We start from the raw sequence: 24,484 nt of genomic DNA, 5'->3' as shown, positions 1-24,484 counted from the left end.
TTGAAGATTAAAAGTTAGTTTTTAGTCCAGCCTCTGCAAAGAATTTCAATTTCTTTGTAGTAATTGATAATGGTTTGGATTTTTTTTTTGAAACATCTCTAGTTAATTTGTAGGAATTGAAGGTTTTGAAGCAGGAACTGTTGGCCCAAGATATTGATTGGGAATTCAGTAGTCTTACTGTTGGCCATTGGAACCATTTCTGAAGGATGTGGAATTATAATGTCAGATAGACTGTTTTGAAGAGAACATCATTGCGATAGGAGTGTAAGAAGAGTTAATGAGTGACAAGCTAGCTGTAAATTCACCTCTTCTTCCTGAAACGCTTAATCACTATATCATGATTAACTATATTACTTTATTAGACATAATAACTTGGGGCAGGAAATTTTTTTTTTTTTGTATTTTTGATTACTTTGGAACTATTCCTGTAGCTCCTAGAATATATTGTTAAAATAACTATATTGAAATATTCACGAGTTACTTAATTTTCTGGAATATAAAATTTAGACCTTAACATGAACAGCTCCATTAAGAGTATCATAAGTTTTAGAACTGGTTTAGAATTATATTAGAGGGAAGCGGACTTGGCCCAGTGGATATGGCATCCGCCTACCACATGGGAGGTCCGCGGTTCAAACCCGGGCCTCCTTGACCTGTGTGGGCTGGCCCACGCGCAGTGCTGACGCGCACAAGGAGTGCCATGCCATGCAGGGGTGCCCCCCGCGTAGGGGAGCCCCATGCGCAAGGAGTGTGCCCGTAAGGAGAGCCGCCCAGTGCGAAAGAAAAGTGCAGCCTGCCCAGGAATTGCACCACACACACGGAGAGTTGATGCAGCAAGATGACACAACAAAAAGAAACACAGATTCCCCTGCCGCTGACAACAACAGAAGAAGACAAAAAGAAGAACATGCAGCGAAAGGACACAGAGAACAGACAACTGGGGCAGGGAGGAGGGAAGGGGAGAGAAATAAATAAAATAATAAAAATTAAAAATTAAAAAATTAAAAAAAAGAATTATATTAGAATACAAGAGATGTTGATCTGAGAAAGTTGTGCTTAAAATTAATATAAATATGTATATATCTTTAATTTTTAAAATGTGACCTAATTTCCAGTTTATAGAAAATCTGCAAAAATAGTACAAAGAATTTCTGTATATCCTTCCCTAATTTCCAGTGTATAGAAGAGTTCTAAGAATAGTACAAAGAATTAGGGTATACTCTTCTCCATGATTCATTAAATGTTAACATTTAACAATATTTGCTTTCTCTCTCTCCTCTCTCAATTTTCTCTTCTCTCCCCCCACTCCCTCCTTTCTTCTCTTGGGAAATTCCTTCCCCTCTTTCTTCCTGTACTCTGGAACATTGGGCAGACATCATGCTCTTTTTCAGTGTGTCTTTCTAAAAAACAACTATTCTTATGTAACCATAGCACAGTTACCAGCCCAGGAAATATTATATCAGTGATATAATACAAATATTTAACCCATTGACCTCATTCAGATTTATAATAATTGTCCCAGTAATGTACTTTATATAACAGAGGAACATTCCAGATTGTATGTATTCCCATTACATTCAGTTGTCATGTCTCTTTAGACTATTCTAAAGTCTTTTTGTGCTTCATGCCACTGATATTTTTACAGAGTACATGCCATTTATTTTGTAGAATGTTCCTCAGTTTAGGTTTGCCTGATGTTTCCTCATGCTTTTGTTCAGATTAATGTTTTTGTTTTTAAATCAGGTCATTTATATTCCCAGGCGGTCTGGCTTTTGAAAAGAACTTTTGGTGAAATCTTTAGCAACAAGTCCCATTTGTAAAATCACCCCCTATTTATGTTTTACAAATTTGAATTTTTTTCATATCCATTGTCTTCTATTTCTCATCTTTCTGATATTTTATGTGCATTCTGTTTGTTTCCTTGTCCATGCAATGCTCTGTTAACATTAAAACAACTCTGAAAGAATACTGCTATTTAACTTACTTTTCAATGTCCTGACCATTTATTAGTCTATGGAGATAGGTTCTTTCTCTCTGATATATTATTTTACAGTACTAGATAGTTTGAGTTTATATTCTTTTTTTTTTTTTTTAAGATTTATTTATTATTTATTTCTCTCCCCTTCCCCCCTCCCTGCCCCAGTTGTCTGTTCTATGTGTCTATTTGCTGAGTCTTCTTTGTCCACTTCTGTTGTCAGCGGCATGGGAATCTGTGTCTCATTTTGTTGTGTCATCTTGCTGCGTCAGCTCTCCATGTGTGCAGCACCATTCCTGGACAGGCTGCACTTTCTTTCATGCTGGGCAGCTCTCCTTACGGAGAGCACTCCTTGCGGGGCGCACTCCTTGCGCGGGGGGCTCCCTTATGTGGGGGGCACCCCTGCGTGGCACGCCACTCCTTGTGCGCATCAGCACTGCGCATGGGCCAGCTCCACACGTGTCAAGGAGGCCTTGAACTGTGGACCTCCCATGTGTAGATGGACGCCCTAACCACTGGGCCAAGTCCACTTCCCTGAGTTTATATTCTCGTACATATATTATTTTAAAGTTAATTTGTGCTGGTTAAACTAAGTTAAAGCCTTTTTGCTCTTACTCTACATTTGTTGAGAATAACAGGAAGGATACGTGAACTAATAAAGATTATTACTCGTAAGAGGGGAGTGGCTGGAATGAAGGTTGTTTTTATATAGTTTTAAATTTTGGAATCGTTGAATGCATTACCTGCTTAAAAATAAAATAAAATCACTTGTGATTTTGTTGATCTAAAAGTAATCTTGTGTTGGAAAAAATATTCTGGGTCAGTGATTCTGTATCTCTCAGCCAATTTCAATTTCCCCTAATGTCATCGTTATATATTACTGTGGTACCTTTGTCAAAACTAAGAAACCAACACTGATACATTATTACTTACTAAATCCCACACATCTCAGATTTTTGTCAGTATAGTTTTAATTTAACTTTTTCATTATGAATGGGTTCAGCATCTTTTCATATACTTAGAAGTCATTTGTATTTTTATCTCTTTGAGCTGTTACTGCGCTTTGCCCAGTTACAGTTTTCTGTTGGGCTTTTAGGAAACAACAAGGAGAGAATCTGAAAGAGGAAAGAAAAGTCTAAGAAAAAGCATAAATAGAGGAAGAAAGAAGGACCATTATTTTTATGCACCTAATTATTTTTTATCATGACTAAATTCTATTTTTCCTAATACCATTATATGCTATCCCTTCTTTAATGTTGAAAATACCCACCTGACACATTGGAAGAGTCCACTTACCCATTCTCATGGCCTGTGGATCTTATTGTTGTTGTTACTGCAATGAATTTTGGTTATTAATTATTATTATTTATATAAAAATGAATTTTTCAAAGTGGGAGAAAAATATTGTTAGTTGGCTAGTCAGTAAAAAAGACTAGGAATAATCATGACTATGGTATGAACCTGGAGCTTTTTTAGAACAAGTTTGCCAGTAGATAGAGTAACATCACTGTGACCTTGAAGAAGGCAACTTTGAACTCTTTTGTGCCTCACTTTCTTCATCTGTAAAATGTGGGTGTGTGACAGTTTGAACCAGATTTCTGGCCAACAAGTTTATAGGAAAGCTCGGAGAATTTAAAGTCAGGAGTCCTGGGTACCAAAATTTGATGCTCCTTGGTACAATATTGAGAACTGCTAGACTTGAAGTCTAAATCAGAACCCTGGAGAGCTCCAAGCAGAGCAGGAGAGGGTGCTTGGGTTGCTTTTGAACTTTGAGATACATTAGTTTGTCATTAGCTATCTTTGCAAATTATTTAAAGCCTCTGAGGACTTCAAGAATTTTTTTTTTAATTTAAAGTTCTTCATACTAGTCACAAGTGGAGTGTATAGTATTTTAGAGCAAAGACTGGGTTTAGAGTAGTGACTCTCAAAATGGAGTCAGCATCACTTGAGAACTGGTTAGAAATGCAAATTCACAAGTCCCACCCCATACCTACTGAATCAGAAACTTTGGGGGTCAGGCCTAGTAATCTGTGTTTTAACAAGCCCTCCAAGTAATTCTGGTAAACACTACAATTTAAGAAACACTGGTTTAATGGTATGATTCTTGTATTAAGGAAAACTTTTTCATATTTGTCTGATTCCTCAAACTCCTTTAGGTTAAGAAGTGTATGGGATCTTGGGAAGATGTTATTTCATTCAGATTACTTGTTAATTCATAGGTCTGCCTAGTCAGATCCCATTTTAGTATATACTAAGTTCGATTTAACTGAGACTAGTCAATAGCATTGTTTTTTGTGTGGTATTTTTTTGTTTATTTATTTGTTTTTATTTTGTTTGTTTTTAAGGTTCTCAGGGCCAGGGATTGAACCTGGGACCTTGTATGTGGGAAGCTGGCGCTCAACCTCTGAGCCACATCAGCTCCCCTGAGTTGGTCTTTTTTCATTTGTTTTGCTTTTTTGTTTTTCTATTTTCAGTAGGCATTGGGAACTGAACCCAGTACCTCCCATGTGGGAGGTGGGCGCTCAACCACTTGAGCCACATCTGCTCCATGCAGTAGCATTGTTGATGCTAGCCTTGTTCAAACTGTTCAACTCTGCTTTATCAGAAAATAATATACATTTTATGTGTGTGCATACAACTTCATTGAACTTAATTGTTCTGAATCTTTTTTCTACTGATAGAAGGTTGGTTTGGATCATATAGCCTCCTTTCCATTCTCTTGATTGATAATTTATATCCCTTGTAGTTAAGCACATCTTTCCTGCTTTCCTATTTTTGTTCCTGCAGTTTTTTTGTCTGGAATGCCCTTTTATCTACTTTCTCATTCAGGTTTTATCTGTGACATATGAGAATAGTTTTCAAAGTATGGGCCTTGAACCACTAGCTTCAGAATTACCTGGGTGCTTATTACAATGCATATTCCTTGATTCTATCCCCCCCCCTTTTTTTTTTTTTTTTTTTACTATCTGTCCTGGCTAATGACAGCATAATCTACCTAATTGCTTAACCTATGATTCAGAGTTGTCCAACATTTCACTCCTTCATTCTCTACAACTAATAATTCAGTAAGTTCTATCTTGTCTACTTTCATAGCATTATTTTTATATTTTCCTTTTTACTTCTCAACTCTCCCACTGCTACTTCATATTATCCTACCATCTGTCTATTTTAAGTCTTACCTTCTTTTAAACCATCTTTCAACTAAATGTCTTTTTTTTTTACCCTACAAGGATTCCCCCCGCTTCATTTTCCTTCTTCTCTGTTTCTCTTTCTCCCAGGCTAGGTAGAGTATATATAGCCCAGTTGTAAGTGCCCCTGCTCTGGATTTGCATCCCTGTCCCCCATTTACCAATTGAGTCACACTCCTATTTTTTAAAATCATTTACAAACAAGCACTCTCTTTCCTCCCACTCCACCCCAACCGCATAACCTCTATAACCTCTGACTGCTTTCTATCTCTTTCTATGCTTTCAATTTGCTATCTCTAGTCATCTCTTCTAAGTGACATCATACAATTTTTGTGCTTATGTGCTTTGTTTATTTCACTAAATATAATGTTTTTAAGGTTCTTTGATGTTGCACCACATCTCATCAATTATTCTTTCTTGTGCCAAATAATGTTCCATTGTATGTATATAGCATATTTGGTTTATCCATTTATGGGTAGATGGTCACTTGGCTTGTTTCTACCTTTGGCTATTGTGACTAACATTGCTATAAACATTAGTGTAGACGTGTCTATTTGAGACCTGTTCTTTGGTTATATACCTACAAGTGAAGTATCCAGGTTATTTGGTAATTCTATATTTAACTTTTTGAGATCTGCGATATGGCTTTCCACAGTGGGTACACCATTTTACATTCCCACCCGCAATGCATTAGAATTCGAATTTCTCCTCATCCTCTCCCAACATTTATTTTCCTTTTCTTTCTTTCTTTTTTCTTTTTAGCAAATCCTTTAGTGCCTAATGTACCAGGTATATCGTAGGTCTTTTTTATAGCTCTTTATTCAACTCTTAATTATTTCTTTTATTTCATATGTATCTTTTTTTGTCACCTTTGGCTACTTAATGTTAAATAAGTTCAGAGTCACTGAATTTTTCAATACTGTGGTAATAATGGCATAATGGGAAAAGTTCTGAGCAAGCTCAATGACTCAAGAATCTGAAAGCTCTTTGTTTTTTGATCCATAAGGTATTTCCAGGTCTAAATTATATAACTTTTGATTATTTGTAAATTAATAAATATTTTTCATCTTCACCATAACTTGTGTTTTTGTTTTATTTTTTTAATATGATCCCAGTAGTAGTATTTTATAAAGAAATAATGGGAGTATAAGGAGAGGGATTTGAAAGAGAGGGGAAACATTCAAAATGGACTCTAGGAATAAGGAAAAACTTACTAAAAATGATAATCCAAATTTTATATATGACACTGAGATTTTTAACTTTATAATAATATAATATTGCTTGAGTTACCATATTAAATGTGGTTTAATTTCCCCCCACATCTGGTGGTTTTTCACCAAAACATGAAGAAATGGAATTATGCGATTAATTGAACATCTAGATTCTGATCAGTGGCCACCCTTAGGAATTATTAATTTTTAAGATTTTGCTCACCATTTGAAAAAAAAGAGTAAGTACTATGCAATTTGGGTAAAGCTTGTTGGAGCCTGGATCTCCCAGCATATTTATTCTAGTCTTCCTCCTAACAAGATGCATGTAGATTAAGAATTTTTTTTAAGACTCAGGAGTCCTTATTTCTGGACATTCTCTCCCCATTATAGACCTTAACTACTATAAAACATCAGCTTGTAAGGAAAAGACTCTGAAAGTATAGTAGTAAATGTTGTTTGATTCTCACTGACTTTATTGTCTACAACCTCTTTATTTGATTGTTCTCCAGAAGACTTGTAGCTTTAAATAACCAAAAAAAAAAAAAGCTGCTTATGCAAATTGAGTAATTTTGATGATTAAAAAAAAACATTTAAAATCAGAAATTTACATTCTCTTTTTCATATCACTTTATCCAGTTTGAAACTGTTTTAAATCGCTTTTTGCTTCCAATGTGTTGCTGTTTCAAATGGGGAAGGGACAGTGTACGTGGATGAGTGAATTTTTACGTGAAAACTTTTCTTCTTAATGTCAAACTAAGCGTGGTTGTTGAAAAGAGGTATGTTAGGGATTGAATCATTTACCCCCACAAAAGACATGTTCAAGTCTTAATCTGTGTTCCTGTGTGTGTGAACCCATTTCTAAAAGGACCTTTTGAAGATATTGTTACTAGCTAAAGTGTGGCCCAATTTAATCAGAGTGGAGTGGGCCTTAATATGTATGCCTGGAGATCTTAGAGAAGAAATTTGGATGCAGTCAGAAGAATTGGAAGCCAGAAGCTAGAGAAAATAGAGAGATCATCATGTGATGAAGGACTACCATCACCAGAACACTACCAACACCAGAAGGCATGGCTTTGCTGAAATCTTGGTTTTAGACTTCTAGCCTTCAAAACTGCAAGACAATAAATGCTTGTTATTTAGGCCATCCTGTTTTATGGTATTTCTCATAACAGCTCTGGCAAACTAAAACAAGATGTGAGAGAATAAAGTATATTAGGCAGATTTTGACTTGGTAAAGAAGAAACAACTGTCAACCAATAGAATTGTCTGTCCTCTTTCATCAGAAGTATCCATGTTAGATCTGCCAGCCTTTGTGTCTTGTTTTGTAACTTTTTTTATGATATTAAATAATTTCTATCATGTTGACTGTTATAGTTTCTTTTTTATTGTTTTTTGTACAATAGACAGCTTTATTAAATGAGTTAAAATGGGAGGGAGAAGGGTTTGCCTCTCTGAGTCTTGATCTTCCATAAATGGAACTCCCACTCCTTGTTCTTTACCACATAGCTATCTGCCTGGCTACTTGGCCACACTGGTCAGGCCTTGAAGGGATGCTCTCAAGAAGCTTGCCCTGATGGAACTCTCCCCAAGAAAGAGAGCAGTGGTATAAGTCCCTTCCAAGAACTAAAATTGAGAAATATGTATCAAGTTAACCTCTTTCCTGCAAATAACCAAAAGAAGGGTGGCCTAGATGACTGGGACAGAAGAAACCTAAATGAATGGAATACAGTCAAGTAATTCAAAAGGTACAGTATAACACTTTGTTGGGAGGTGAAAAAGAGTGCTGTAAACCCAGTGACCAAAAGGAGTATGTGTGTTTGTGTTTGTGTATGGGTACTCACTCTTTCCCTGTCCAGGTGGGTTTTAGAAGTAAGCGTGTGGTCATCCAAGTGAGGAACTAGAGGGCCTCCAGGGCAGAGATTGATTTTTTCATTACTGTATCTAGCTCTGTACCTTTTCCATTAAGTAGGCACTTAATACATTGAATTAGCACTGAGCCAGGCATTTAGTATGTTTTAAAGACGTCTTTTGATTTATTCTATATTCCTTTGATACATGTAGGAGATAAGTATTATTTTTAGACAGTACTAAATATCTTATTTTTGACAAAATATCAAGATAAGATTAGGAAATTATGGAATAGAACCCTTTGGATACAAATTGTGCATGAAAATAATGTTTGATTATGTAAATGATAATCTGTGAAATACCTTTATATATATTTACCTAATTTTATTCATCTATTGATTGGTAAGATTTATAAATAATACTTCATTTAATTATTGAGAAAAAGAGTAACGGCATAAAGAATTTGGGTTATTTAGGATCTTATAAGAAAAATAATAACAGGACAGGCGATTGAGGTAAATTATTCCTTTTGGCCTCAGTAATTCAGGTTTCTTGTACATTTTGTTATGCTCCACCTGTTTCTCTAATACCAGTTAGCTTGGCCATTGGTAAAAGAGGGAATGATGTCAGTACTACATGAAATTTGTCTTGGTTCTTTTATGGTTTTCCCTAACCAAGGGGGCCTGGAATAGTGGGAGAAAAATTAAAATTTTCTGTATGAAGGGAGAAAGGCTTCAGTTTGGCTACTCCACACAAAACAGCCCTTTCGACTCTATTTTAAGAAAATTAAAAATGAGTGGTGGTACCTACGGTTTCTTTCTCAGAGAGATGCTCCCCAGCCTTGCATAGCTCTTGGCAAGTGGCAGGTTGCATTTCCTCCCGTGCCTACTTTAACAGTGACCCAAGGAGCACCAACACATAGTTCCATTTCCATCTATATCTCAATGTTCACAAACTAGTAATTCCATTCTATTATTTTTGTGCAATTTTAGTATCACCTGAGGTAATAGCCACCCACACTGGGTGGCTTCCATGTCTATCTAAGATACCCTTATGGCTTGTTTGTACCTGGTAACAAAGTTACATGGCTTTTATTATTCTGTTTTTGTTACATAGGTTTAAAGTACCTGTTTTTTCCACAAGCCCATTTACTGTTGTTGCTCAACTTTGCATACATGGATTTTATTTTTATTTATTTATTTTAGGAAGTCAAACTATAAGTAGAAATGACTATACTTCTATCCTGCCTTTTCTATGAACTGTACCTCAGGGTCTCAAATAGTTGGGGGCAGGGAGAGTTTCTTTTTATGTAAGTATTCTAGCTAAAGAAATGAAGAAAGAATGATAGAATATTGCTATTTTGCAACCCTTAATGAATTAATAGGCGAAGACAATGATCATCAGTGGTTGACAACGTTACATAAGGAGAAAAGATCAAAATTTATTTACTCCCTAATTTCTTAGTACCCACCAAGATTTGTTTTGCTTTAGAATCATTATAAATTACAGATTTACACTTATTTTTGTTGCACTTCTGTCCATTGCATTTTTTTATCTGTATTTATATTCACCTGTTTTTGAACTAAGAAACCTATTCAGGTTAGCTCCCAAGTCGTTTTGACATGACATGTCATACCCAGAAGCAAGAATGCCAGAATGTTCTAGGCTGAACTTATACATTTCCTGACTCAGATGTGAACCATTTCTTTAGGAAGCCCAGGTTCCTTTTAGTGAGGAATTGTATTTAGAGACTTTGGTCTGGACCTAGGAGTATTCATTGCTGCTGGATTGTCCATTGTTTCTAGGCTTTTTAGTGGACCTGAACTGGGAAGTATATAAATAAATTTTAAAAGATAAAATACATCATGGATTTTTGCTGATATTTCTTACTCAAATTCAGGACAACAGAGTTTTACTTAAACTTATACACTTACAACTTACTTCCTTAACTAATACATTAGTTCTCAATGACATACTCAGAATTGCCATAAGTTTCATCCCATATGATATATACAACTTTCTCAGAATAATAATGCCAACACGTAAACCAACAACAATATCACTACTGAAAACAGTTTAAGGGTTGTTTTGAGCTATGTTTGTTTGGTGGGGGAGGTTGGTTTGTTTTTGCTTTGGTCCTTAGGGTGGCTCCCACTGGATATGGATAGTCACTTTACTATATTTTAAAGATATTTGGAATAGAACCCAAAATAACAATTAGGTTTATTGGTTCCATTTTATTTTTAGAGATTTATTTTCAAAATTTTGTTTTGTATTATGTAAAATATTTACATTATTCCAAAAGTCATATCTATAATACAAGGTATATTCAAGGAAGTTGGCTATTTCTGTCCCCTTTGTCCTTTTCCTTCCTTCTTTGAGCTAACCCTTTCTTAAAATTTTATAGTTAGAGATATTCAAAGATCAATAAATAGACCAATGGAGCAACAAAAAAAAAAAGAGCCAGATATACACTCACACATATATGAAAATCTGGTATGTGACCAAAGAGGTATTACGAATCAATGGGAAAGGTTGGAAATACTTGATATATATGTTTGATTATTCACATAGGGAAAAAATTAAGATCAAAGTAAATTAGAGAATAAATATGACTGGATAAACAGACTGATTTATACAGACAATGGAATATTATTAAGCCATAAAAAGAAATGAAGTTCTGATACATGTTACAACATGGATTAACTTTGAAGACATCATGTTGAGTAAAATAAGTCAAAGGACAGGTACTGTATGATTCCACTTATATACGCTATAATGTGCAAATTCAGAGAAACAGAAAGTAGAGTACAGAGTTTCTGGTTTTGGGTGATAGGAAAGTTTTGGTAATGGACGGTAGCACAACATTGTGAATGTGATTAATCCCAGTGATATGCTTAGGAGTAAACCACTTTGTTAGGTCACTAATCGATCACCTCTGGTTTTTTGTTCAAGAGTCAGTTCATCCTTGGTACAGTGAGATGGAATGTCATGTGTTCACACATGGCTGAGCAGGGTCCAGGGACAGGCAGATCTAATAGTAATTGTTTTAGTTTTCTTGACCACTCAAGCAAATACCATGCAATGTATTGGCTTAAAAAATGGGAACTTATTAGCTCATGATTTTGAGACTTGGAAAAAGTCCAAAATCAAAGCAGCATCAAGGCAATGCTTTATCCCTGAAGACTGGCATTCTACAACTGGCTGTTGGGAAATGTTGGTCTTAGGCTTCTCTGTCACATGGCAGTGCACATGATGACTTCTCCTGGCCTCTCCCTTCTCTTCTGGGTTCCATTGACCTTCAGTATCTTGCTTCCTTTGACTTTCTCTCTGTGTGTCTGAATTTCATTCTGCTAGTAAAGGACTCCAGTAGTAGGATTAAGACCCATCTTGATTTGGACCGTACCTTAACTGAAATAACATCATCAAAAGGTCCCACTTACAATCGGTTTACACCCACAAGAATGGGTTAAGTTTAAGAATATCTTTTTCTTGGGTACGGAACTTCAAACCAGCACAGTGACTAACATCTGTAAATACAAAGAGGGACTTAATGTGAAGACTTGTAAATTTGAAGAATTACAGTAGGGAAAATACTAGACTTTTTGTTTTTAGTTACAAAACCTTGAATTTAAAGAATCTTTTGATTCTGTTAGATAGTACTTATGCCACATGTGCTTATTTCAGTCTAGTTCTATAAATAAGCAGAGAAAAGAAGGTGAGTGAAATAAAATCTGGATATTGAGCATGTGTGTCTTAGGAGCCTTAGAATGGAGACTAAAGTAGAAAAAGTAGAATATTCTGTAGTCAAAACACGTAGCCACTTATAAAATAAGTTATTGAGTGTAGTCTACAATGCTGGGACTTTAGGAGAGCAATACATAACATTTCTTTTCCTTTTCTGTTTGGAACTAATTAAAATTTCATGTTTGTAACTAATAGAAATAGTATTAAAAGGTGAGGCATAGCTATATGACGTAATGAACTTCCTAATAACCCCAGAATTAGACAAAATTACCCGCTACTGGTTTACCACATGGAGGAAGACAGATCAGAATGCAGCTTCCAGAGGAAGGAAAATCCAAGAGAGAACGTGCGCCTGTAAGGTATTGGACCAATTAGACCCTCCTCTCAAGTTCACCAGTCAGTTTTAAGTAGCTCCTTCTTTGGCCGAGGAAGAAGTGAGAAGGGATGGGAAGAAACTGAAGAAATATTCTTCCTTTACTCTTCCCTCCTGGAGAGTATAGTGGAAGTGTGGGGAATAAATGTTGTCCTTAATGTACAATATGTAATAGATGTAATATCAAAGACCCTATAACTGACCTATGTATAATGTGTAGCATTGAATTGCACATCACTCATTTTGCACCATGCTTGGTAGGTCCTTTTTAATCTGAAAATGTCTTGCCATGTTTCAATTCTTGGGAATTTTCTTCTATTATTTCTTCTCCTACATCTGCCTATTAGGTGGCCAAGTAAAAGGGAATTTAAGGCATAGTGAAGGGTTCTTTCAACTAGAAGTAATGTCTGCTTTGCTAGCTAATTTCCAACTCTGTATATAACCTTTAGCCAGCCAATTTGTGAATGCCTTATTTATTTAAATAGTAGGTTATACCCAGGTCCCTACCTACACAGAAGCTGTTGCTTTCCTAACCGAGAGCAACCAAGTTTTTCCTGAGCAAGACTGGCCACCTGAAGGCTAGTTCAGGGAACTTTCTAATCAACTTTCCTTCCTACTTCCCTTTTCTTTCCTATAGTGATCATCCACACTCTTAAGTTCCCTCATTTTTCTTTTATTGCTTACTGCTTAGTTAACTTCCCTATAGGGAGTCTTCTATATACACATAGAGATACATGTTCTTATTAACCTTGTTCATATATTAATTCTGTTGATGAAGTACATCAAGAAATGTTCATTCTCCTGCTTGCCTTTCCCTTCTCTTCTTCTCCCCCCCTCTCCCATTTGTTTGGTGAACTGGCCTATAAAACTAACCCACTATTTGTAAAAAAAAAAAAAAAAAAAAAAAAAAAAAATTGTTAATAGTTAAAGGCTTTCTGGGTTTCCAAAAATCACGTACTAATAAATTTACAGAACATTTTCTTTTGTTTGTAGTTTAGGAGAATCTCTTCCTATATTTGTTTTTTTTTTTTTAACTGCTATTTTTATTTAACAGCTTGTAGTATCCTCTCTCTTCTTTGTATTGTACAGTGAATAGATAAGTATGACTAAAGTAATCTCCCCTTTTAAAGGAATTTGTCTTTTTGTCTGGTAGAGTAGATAATATAATATGAAGTAAAAAGAAGTGAGGTAAAACACTATAGGAGTTTGGAGGCAACAGAATACTTAAATTAATATTCTTATATAGTTCTCAAATGAAAAGAGAAATGGTAGTATCAGAAAAGTTAGAGTACTATGTGTTTTTAGTCTGTGGACTAAAGGCAGATTGTCATACTATTGTTTACATGTGTTTTACAGATACAGCAACCTTTTCTGGAAGGAAGAGTAAATTTTAGAAATCCATATAGTTTATGGGATCCATATGTTCTTGAGTTTGAGGCAGAGTGGATTGACTTTTTTAAAGCATACTTTTGAATTATTGATTCATCATGTAATAAAAGCAATACATAAAGATAAGTAAATTTTATTTTCAATAATATTTTAAATGAATTATGCTTACAAAATCTGTGTGAGTAGTTCACCCATAAGTATCACACCTCTCTGATTTATTAACTTTATTGTGTATTTTATGGTATAAGTTATATACAATAAAAATGTTAAATTACATAAAATTCATTGGGAGATAAAATACTACCTGCCACACAGTGTGACTTTGACAGTTAAATTTGTGTGTAGTATATATAAAGCACTTTGACCATGGCCTGGCCCATAGTTAATGCTATGTATGTTTGTAAGTGTCAGTTACCACTATTTTTGTTCTTGTTGTATAAATTTTTTTCTTTGTTTTTTGTTTTTTTTTTTTGAGGGGCCAGGGCCAGAAGTCGAACCCAGGACCTCGTGTATAGGAAGCCAGCACTCAACCACTGAGCCACATTGGCTCCCCTGAGTTGGTTTTTTCATTTCCTCGCTCTTTGTTTTTTGTTTTGTTTTCTTTTTAGGAGGCCTGGGAATCAAACCCAGGACCTCCCACACAGGAAGCAAATGCTCAACTGCTTGAGCCATACCTGCTCCCTGTTGTATATATATATTTTTAAATTTATTGAAATATATCACTCATATATAAACACTAAGTGTATAATAGCTGTGAACTTACAAAACAAACATATATACCATCAAACAAACATATATAACATCTCACCCTATCACCAATAACTTGCATTGTTTTTAAACCTTTTTAACTAATGATTAAAGAGCATTGTCAAAATATTACTACTAAACAAAGTAGTTTTCCCCTAACCAATACGATTGTTATTATCATTCTATCATTTATATATGAACACATATAAACAATTAAGTGTATAGTAAAAGTAGTGAACTTACAAAGCACACATGCATAGCATCATATAGATCCCATACATCAGCCCTCCACCAAAACCTTGCATTGTCATGAGATGTTTGTTACAAACTATGAAAGAACACTGTCAAAATCTTACTACTGATCGTAGTCCTTTTCTTACATTTGGTGTGTTTTTCCCCCAAACCACCCTATTATTACTTTTTTAAATATATATTTTTTATGACAGAAGTTGTAAACTTACAAAACAATCATGCACATGTGCAGAATTCCCAAACAACACCCCTCTATGAACACACTACTATGTGGTGTGTCATTTGCTACAGATAAAATAATAACATCTGATTGTTACCATGTCCATGGTGTACATTTGGCTCACATTTTCTATACTGCCTCAGTATCAGCACAGTACATCTTTTGCATAGATGCAAGAATGTTATTACTACTAACCACAGTCCATAGGTCACTCCAGCTGTATTTTTCCCATGCTTGTCCACATCCCATCACCCTACATTAGTGATATACATTTCTTCTAGCTATCAAAGGACACTCGCATCTGTAACATCAACCACAATTCTCATCCACCTCTTGGTTTACTGTGCTGTCCAGTTCCTAGATTATTCTCATGCATTGTAAATTGCTATTTACATAACTAGACTACCATTTTCAGTCACATCCCCATTTATAAACTAGCTGTTACTGTGCGTAACCATCCACTCTATACATTTCCACAATTTTACAGTAAAGCTAATTAAAATTTCCACATACATTAAACATCAGTAGTCCACTCAGTCCTTCTCTTACCTCCTTTAAGAATCCACCACCTACCACCAGGTCTTGAAGATATTTTCCAATAATTTCTTCTAGAAGTTTTATGATTCTTTTATTTTTAGTTTTTTTATCCATTTTGAGTTAACTTTTGGATAAGGTGTGAGGTAGGGATCCTCTTTCCTTCTTTGAGCTATGCACGTCCAGTTTTTTCAGCACCATTTGTTGAATGGATTGTTCTGCCTGAGCTGTGTGAGTGTGACAGGATGGTCAAAAATCTCTTGACCATACCTGTGAGGGTCTGTTTCTGAACCATAAATTTGGTTCCACTGGTCTATGTGTCTGTCTTTAGGCTAGTACCATGTTGTTTTTACCACTATAGGTAGGTGTTACAATTTAAAGTCTGGAGATAATGGTTTACTTTTCCTTTTTATGATGTTTCTGGCTATTCAGGACTCCTTATCCTTCCAAATAAATTTAATGATAGTGTTTTCAATTTTTTCTTTAATGCTGGTGGAATTTTTATCGGAATTGCATTAAATCTGTATATCAGTTTGAGTAGAATTGACATCTTAATGATATTTCGTATTCCAGTCCATGAGCATGGAATGTTCTTCCAGTTATTTAGGCTTTTTTAATTTGTTTTGACATTGATTGCAGTTTTCTGAATACAAGTGCTTTACATCATTGGTTAAGTTTATTCCTGACTAATTGAGTTTTATCTGTCATATTTTATTTTCACCACTCTTTCAACAATTTTAGTTACTTTTATTGATATAATCATCATTTCTAAACTCTCTTCCAGGCCCCTTTCTCCTGTCTTTTCTTTTCAGGCTCTAGCACACCCTTTAGTAGTTCCTGAAAATCTGGTCTCTTGCTTAGAAATTCTCTGTTTCTGTTTATCTGTGAATATTCTAATTCCCCACCCCCCCATTTTTGAAAGACAGTCTTGCTGGATATAAGATTCTTGGCTGGAAGTTTTTCTCTTGTAGGATCTTAAATATATCAGAGCACTGTCTTCTTGTCTCCATGGTTTCTGGTGAGAAATCAGCACTTAATCTTATTGGATATCCCTTATATGTTATGCGTTGCTTTTCTCTTGCTGCTCTCAGAATTCTCTCTGATGAGTATGTGTCTTGGAGTTGGTCTATTTGGATTTTTTCAGATGGGAGTACATTGTGCTTCTTGGGCAGGGATATCTGTGTCCTTCAATAGAGTTGGGAAACTTTCTACCATTATTTCTTCAAATATTCCTTCTGCCCTTTTCCCTTCTCTTCTCCTTCTGGGACACCCATGATATGTATGTTTGCATGCCTTTTGCTGTCATTTAGTTCCCTGAGACCTTGTTCAATTGTTTCCATTCTTTTCTTCATCTGTTCTTTTGTATGTTCACTTTCAGAGGCCATTTTCTTCAAGCTCACCAATCCATTCTTCTGCCTCCTCAAATCTGCTTTTATATGATTCCATTATTTTTTAAATTTCATTGATTGCACCTTTCATTCCCATAATATCTGCTCTTTTTCTATGTCTGCTTTCAAATTCTTCTTTGTGCTCATCCAGTGTCATCTTAATTTCTTTAGCCATCTCATTGAATTTATTAAGGAGATTTGTTTGAACATCTGTAATTAGTTGTCTCAACTCCTTTATGTTATCTGGAGGCTTGTTCCTTTAACTGGGCCATAGCTTCTTATTTCTTGGTGTGGATTGTAATTTTTTTTGGTGTCTTGGCATCTGGTTTACTAGAGTATTTATTTTGGGTGCAGTTTTTCTCTTTAGTTTAGGGCTTCCTATCGTTTCTCCCTTGCTGATTGTGCTTTTGGAGCCAAGCATGTAGTTGGTGCTGTAAGCTGTGGAGGCTCAAGCTCCCCTCATTGCACTAGGGACCAATGAAGCTTCTTCCAACTTTCTCCTTTGCCAGGGTTAGGGACATGGTCAGCTATATGGCTTAGACTGTAGTTGCCCAGAGAGACTGATGAAGCTTCACGTCCCTTTCTCCTTTGCCTGGGGCAGAGATGTGGGCAGCAGCCTATGCATTGCGGGTCCAAGATGACTGCAGTTGCCCTGGTAGACTTCTGATTTTCATTTTATGCCAACCAAAGTTACCTGCAGTTACCTATATAGGCAGGCTGCAGGCTGATCTGGGTGAAAGAAATTGGTTCCTGCCAACACAGAATTTCAATCATCCCCGCTTCCCCTTAGTCTGGGGGCAGAGTCAGAATGGTGGCTATTAGCCAATTTCTCACTTTGGCTGGTTCACATCCCCCTGTTCCCAGGGTCCTCTTAGCCAGCCAAGTCTCCCATTCAGTGGCCGAAATCGGCAGCCAACCATCTCCTCCTTCCCTATTTCAGGGAAATGGAGCTTCCAATTCCCATCACAGAACAGCTCCTGGGGCGGCTTGTTCCACCAGAGTAGGACAATCACCGGCCTCTGCGGCTTGGCTGGCGATTTCCTGGAGAGGCTGGCGCAGATCCCCACAGCTTCCTCCCTGCTGGAGGTGGCACTAGGGCCTAGGCTAGACCTGCAATAGGATCTGGATGGGAAGAAGGCGGTCTCCGCCAGCACTGGGATTCTCAGTCCGCCCCGCTTCCCCTCATGCCAGGCGCAGAGTTAAGATGGCAACTACCGGCCTCTTTCTGACCTGGACAGACTCAAACTTTAGCTGTTTCCAGGATTATACTGTAGCATGCTGAATTTCCTCATCAATAACTGAAATTGATGCCCAACCATCTCTTCCTCCCCCGTTTTGGGGAAGTGGAGCTTTCAATTCCAGCCCGGGAACAGCTCCTGAGGCGGTTTGTGCCTCCAGTGGAGGATGGGCACTGGCCTCCAGAGCGTGGAGCGCTCTACTTACGAGTCTTCTCTGCAGATGGGCAGTTTCCTTCTTCCACTCCTTCAGAGACATTGCAGGATGCTTCAGCTAGCTCCAGAGAGCTCCAGGTGTTTACTAACTACGCTGTAGCAGGAGCTGACTCTAGAAGCTCCTTACTCTGCCGCCATCTTGCTGGTTGTTGTGTAATTTTTAAAAGTCAATCCCAGATAACAGATTTGTGAGATACAGTCATTTGGTTTATAATTAATTATTTTTGCTTTTAAATATTTTAAATCTATCATTATTTCTCCTTTTTGTTTTAAGAATTAATACATGCACATGCTTAAAATGTCAAGCAATAGAAAAATGAACAAAGAAAAAATTTTTATTCTCTCCACTGTCCTTGAACCGTGTCCCTGCAACCTTTCTACCCTGAAATGGAGAACTACTACCAGTTTCTTGTGTATTCGTCAAAAATATTACGTGCATTGACATCCATATGTATATTTATATCTATATCCTCGCCCTTTTATAAACACTAAGGTATATATACAGTTCTGAATATACTTAATATTCTTAAAGGGAAGTTTTATTGTGTAGTTGAATGTCATTATTTTTCAGAGTTTCAGTGTATTCAGTGAATGTTTCATTAACTAATCCCCTTGTTTGTTTAATAGTTTTTTACTTCAAACAGTATCATAACTAATATTTTAGCTCTATGTAAATCTACCTATAGGATACCTAGAAATAAAATTGCCAAGTCAAGGATCATGTATTTTTCTTATTATTTCTCCCCCCTCTCTCACCCTCCATTGTCTGCTCTCTCTGTCCATTTATTGTGTGTTCTTCCATGTCTGCTGTATTCTTATTAGATGGTTCCAGGAACCCATCCTGGGACCTTCTGGAGTGGAAGAGAGGTGATCATTCTCTTGCCCACCTCGATTCCCTAGTTCACTGCGTCCTGTAATGTCATCTCGCTGTGTCAGCTCTCTTTGTGGGCGGCACCACTCCTGGGTGATCTGCTCTCCTGCCTGGGGTGCGCTTCTCTGCGGGGTGACACTCTTTGCGTGCAGCAGCACTCCACATGGGCCAGCTCGCCACAGAGGCCAGGAGGCCCTGGGTATCGAACCCTGGACCTCCTATAAGGTAGGCAGAAGCTCTATCTGTTGAGCTATACCCGCTTCCCTGTTTTTAGTTGAACTAAATATTACTTTATAATCTCCTCCTCTTTGTAATTGAGAGGGCTTCCTTCCCTCATTCATTGCAAAAGAGTGTAAGCAGGTTTTTGATCTTTGTCAATCTGATGGGTGAAACATATTATCTTGTTATTGCATTTATTGATAAGTTAAACAATTTTTTTTCATGTTTAAAAGTTGGTATTTCTCCACTAAAATTCAGTTCTTTTGGCAATTTTTCTGTTGAGTTATTGGGTTTTTCTTATTTATAAGAAATTGTTAAGAAAATCAGCCCCTTGTTATATTTTTCATAAATAAATAATGAATTTTTAATCAGTTTTATAGCTTCTGAGTTTGAATCTGCCTATACAAAATTTTTTACCTGTGTTTTTCTCTAGTAATTTTATGGATTTTAGTTCTTAACATTAAATTTAGTTGAATATGCTGTGTCATTTATTGGTGTTTTAAGAGTGAAGTAGGATTGATCGGTGGAATAAAATTGAGAGTCCAGAAATTAACTCTTATTTCTACAGCCAACTGTTTTTTGACAAACCTACCAAATCCGTGTTACTAGAACAAAACAGTCACTTCAACAAATTGTGCTGGGAGAACTGGATAACTATAACCAAAAGAACAAAAGAGTACTCACATCTCCCTCCTTATACAAGAATCAACTCAAAATGGATCAAAGACCTAAATATAAAAGCAGGACCATAAAACTACTATTAAAAAATATAGGGATACATCTTAAAAATCTTGTGGTAGGTTGTACTTTCTAGGACCTTAAACCCAAAGCAACAAAAGGAAAAATAGATAAATGGTACCTCCTCAAAATTAAACACTTGTACCTCAAAGGACTTTGTCAAAAGGGTGGAAAGGCAGTCTACTGAATGAGAGAAAATATTTGGAAATCGCATGTCTGATAAGAGTTTAATATCCACGATATATAAAGAGATGTTACAATTCAAAGATAAAAAGACAGATGATCCGATTAAGAAGTGGACAAGGGGGAACAGATGAGGTTTAAGCAGTTGGGTGCCTGCCTCCCACATGGGAGGTCCTGGGTTTGTTTCCTGCTGTCTTCTAAAGAAAAAACAGACAATGAACAAAAGATCGTGAGCAAACAGACAGGGGAGCCGTCTCATTAGGGGTGAGGGGTGGGGGGTGGGGAAATGGGCAAAAGACTTAAATATTTGTCCAGAGAAGAATTACAAATGGCGATAAAACATGTGAAAAAATGTTCATCATTGATCAAATCAAAGATATGAAATATCATTTCACATCTATCAGAATGGCTCCTATTAAAAAGACAAAACTGTGTTAGGATGTGGAGAGATAGAAACACTTATTTACTATTAGTGGGAACGTAGAATGGTACAACCACTGTTGTAGGACTGTTTTAACAGTTCCTAAAGAAGTTGAACATAGATTTGCCACAGGAATCAGCAATACCAGTACTGGATATATACCAGAACTGAGAGCGGTGACACAAACAGATATCTGCACACCAGTGTTCACAGCACTTATTCACAATTGCCAACAGATGGAAACAACTCAAGTGTCCATCAACTGATGAATGGATAAGCCAACTGTGGTGTATACACACAATGGAATATTATGCAGCTGTAAAAAGAAATGAAGTCGTGATGCATATGACAACATGGATGAACCTGGAGTACATTATATTGAATGAAGCAAGTCAGACACAAAAAGATAAATACTGTATGATTGTGTTATTATGAATTAAATACGTCGTGTAAACTCATGGAGTTAATAATTTGGATATAGGTCACCAGAAAATAAAATGAGGTTAGAGAATGGAAGGCTGAGAGTTAATCTGTACAGAATTGGCAAAAAGGTTGTTAATCTTTGGAAATGAATAGAAAATGTGAAAGTACATCATAGTGTATGTAACTAACTAGCAGAGCTATTATATGAGTAGGACAGTGGTTGAAAGGGAAAGTCTAAGGTCATGCATATTATTAGAAGGAAAGCTAAAAAATGTAACATGGGACTGTATAGCAGAGTGAAACCTCATGTGAAATATGAATATGGGTAATTCATATATAAGATTGTTTTTCTTTGAAACTGTACAAGTGTATGTTAATGTCAGGCAGCAAACAAACACATTATGCCAAATTAAGAAACCAGGCACAAAGTACTAATATTGTATGATTCCATTTATATAAAACATAAATATAAATCAATTTATAAAGATGGAATTAGATTAGTGGTTATGTAGAGCTGGGGAAGGATAGAGCGATTGAGAGGTGACTACTAAGGGATGTGGAATTTTTCTTTTTCTTTTTTGGAATAATGAAATTGTTCTAAAATTTGTGATGAGGAATGTGATTATACTAAAAGTCATTGATTGTACACTTTGGATGGATTGTATGGTAAATGAATATATCTCAATAAAATTGCTTTTAAAAGAAGAATGTGGTAGGAATCCAACTTTTTTTTTAAGATATCTAGTCTGACATGCTGGCAACCTTTTTTTCTATTTTTGATAATTTGTCTTAACCTCAGTGATTCGAAATTCCATTTCCATCATATAATTGCTCTTTTATATTTTGTGTTTTAACATATATTTATGATGCTTTATTTTTTAAAATATTTTGTTTTTACTGCTCTGTTAAATTCTAAATTACACGAGGCAAAATTATTATTTCTTACACTGTGCAATTTGTCTCTGAAACCAATTTTTTAGACATTTGCTTTGATTAGTGTGTTGTAATCTAGAAGTATTCTGTGGTCAAATGTGATAAACACAGGATACCTTTGTAATTTCTCCTTAATTTGAAGGTATTTTTTTTCTTTTCTAGCCTTTAATCTAGACAACGAACAACCAGATTATGATATGGATTCGGAAGATGAGACCTTATTAAATAGACTTAACAGAAAGATGGAAATTAAGCCTTTGCAATTTGAAATTATGATTGACAGACTTGAAAAAGCCAGTTCTAATCAGGTACTGTACCATGTAAACTCTCTCTTGTCTTACACTTAATCCAATTAGCAGCTTTGTTTTCCATTTTATTTAGACCTGAGTATATTGCATTTTTCTTTCTCTTGAATTTCTTTTCCTGATATCCTAGAATTTCTATTTATAATATCCCTTGAGCTGAGTACTTAAACATCGTTTCTTTGAGCAGGAAGGAGTATAATACTAGTTATACAGTCTTGCATTATCTTCTCCGTCCTTTTCATAGGACTGTCCTTTGGTGTTTTAGTAACTAAATTTGCTTCCTTAGGTCCCTGAGGCAGTCTTCTCATATCAGATGTTCCTCAGTTGCTCAGATTTATATTAGATATTCTTATCATTTTAAATGTATTTTAATTATAAACATTTATATGTCATTTAAAATTTAAATGAAGGAAAATTCTTCACAAAGTAATAAAGAGTTTTCTTTAGTAAGCCATTCTCATACAGGGCATTGGGAATTTAATATGGTACAGCCTTTCTGGGAAGCTGTTAGTCATTTTTGTCAGGAGACTTACAATGTTTATACCCTTTGACTTAGTAATCCCACCTGTAAGACTCATTCTTAAGAATAATTAGTGAAAATGTCAAAGATCATTGAACATGGATGTTACAAATAAGTTACAGGTTGTCTGTATGGTGGAATATTAAATAACTAGTAAAAAATCATATTTTGAAGAATGTAAAACCATGCGAAAGTACTCCCTAATGAATTTTAGATTTCAAAATAGAATACAGAATTATTTATTTTTAAAAATTGGGAATATGTTTAAAGCATTTGTATTTTTACATGTACATGGAGAAAAAGACCATGAATATGCAACAGAGTGCCAACAATGGTTTTATTTGGTTGCTGGAGTTATTGGTGACTTTTATTTTATTTTTATTTTTTTATTTTTTTAATGTTACATTAAAAAAATATGAGGTCCCAATATACCCCCCACCCTCCTCATCCCACTCCTCCTCCCATAACAGCATCCTCCTCCATCATCATGAGACAGTCATTGCACTTGGTGAATACATCTCTGAGCACCACTGTACCTCATGGTCAATGGTCCATACCATAGCCCACACTCTCCCACAGTCCACCCAGTGGGCCATGGGAGGACATACAGTGTCTGGTAACTGTCCCTGCAGCACCACCCAGGACAACTCCAACCCCCGAAAATGCCCCCACATCACATCTCTTCCTCCCACTCCCTACCCCCAGCAGCCACCATGGCCACTTTTTCCACACCAATGCCACATTTTCTTCATTTACTAATCACAATAGTTCATGTATAAAATATCAGTAAGTCCCACTCTATTCCATACTCTATTCCTCCATCCTGTGGACCTTAGAATGGTTGTGTCCACTCCACATCTTTGTCAAGAGGGGGCTTAGATTCCACATGGATGATGGATGCAATCCTCCTGATTTCAGTTGTAGACACTCTTGGCTCCCTGGTGTGGTGGTTGACCTTCTTCACCTCCATGTTAGCTGAGTGGGGTAAGTCCAATAAACCAGAGTGTAGGAGTTGCAAGTCTGTTGAGGCTCAGGGCCTGGCTATCACATGATCAGTTCAGAGATTCAGGGCCCCTGGGTATACACTAAACCCCAGCACCAACTACAGATCCAGTAAAAGTAACAGGAGAGGCTTGTGGACAGAGATCACATCTGAGTCCAGCTCCATCACACACAAACACAAACTCCAAAGTAGGGCCAACTGACATGGCACTGAACTCCATCTGCCGTGACCATAGAACCCTTGGGTCTCTGTAGGCTTCAGAAGAACTAATACCTGAGGTTGTATCTATTTTATCTGTCTCTGGGACTCTGCTGAGGTGTGCATAAGGGCGACCCCTCTGATAACCTCCGGCTCTTTTTGGAGACTCATAGCCATATAAACTCATTTGTCCTTTCCATTTCCCCCTTTGATTCAGGTCAGAAAGCGTTTTTAACTCCTGATATTACATGTAGACTGAGATATTCTGCTGGTCCAAGTTGACCTTTTTATTCAAGGTCATTTTCTAGTTACAATGTCAGCTGGTACTTGGTAGTAATCCCTCGGCG

At 36.4% G+C, this 24,484-nt stretch overlaps 1 protein-coding gene across 2 annotated transcripts in view; it reads left to right on the top strand.

Annotated features, from left to right (window-relative positions):
• EPC2 (enhancer of polycomb homolog 2) overlaps window positions 1-24,484 on the top strand; it is a 164,993-nt gene that overhangs the window by 85,296 nt on the left and 55,213 nt on the right. Inside the window, exons 3-4 of one of the 2 annotated variants that reach the window (XM_071216440.1) lie at window positions 13,699-19,419; window positions 22,274-22,419. In XM_071216440.1, coding sequence (XP_071072541.1) covers window positions 22,309-22,419 — 111 coding nt within the window. In that variant the 5' untranslated portion in view covers window positions 13,699-19,419; window positions 22,274-22,308. The remainder of the gene's footprint in view (window positions 1-13,698; window positions 19,420-22,273; window positions 22,420-24,484) is intronic. The other variant, XM_004462233.5, reaches the window with a different exon arrangement.

This window comes from Dasypus novemcinctus, chromosome 7 (assembly GCF_030445035.2).
Source record: "Dasypus novemcinctus isolate mDasNov1 chromosome 7, mDasNov1.1.hap2, whole genome shotgun sequence".
NCBI classification, from domain to species: domain Eukaryota; kingdom Metazoa; phylum Chordata; class Mammalia; order Cingulata; family Dasypodidae; genus Dasypus; species Dasypus novemcinctus.
This window is presented reverse-complemented; position numbering and strand designations above follow the sequence as displayed.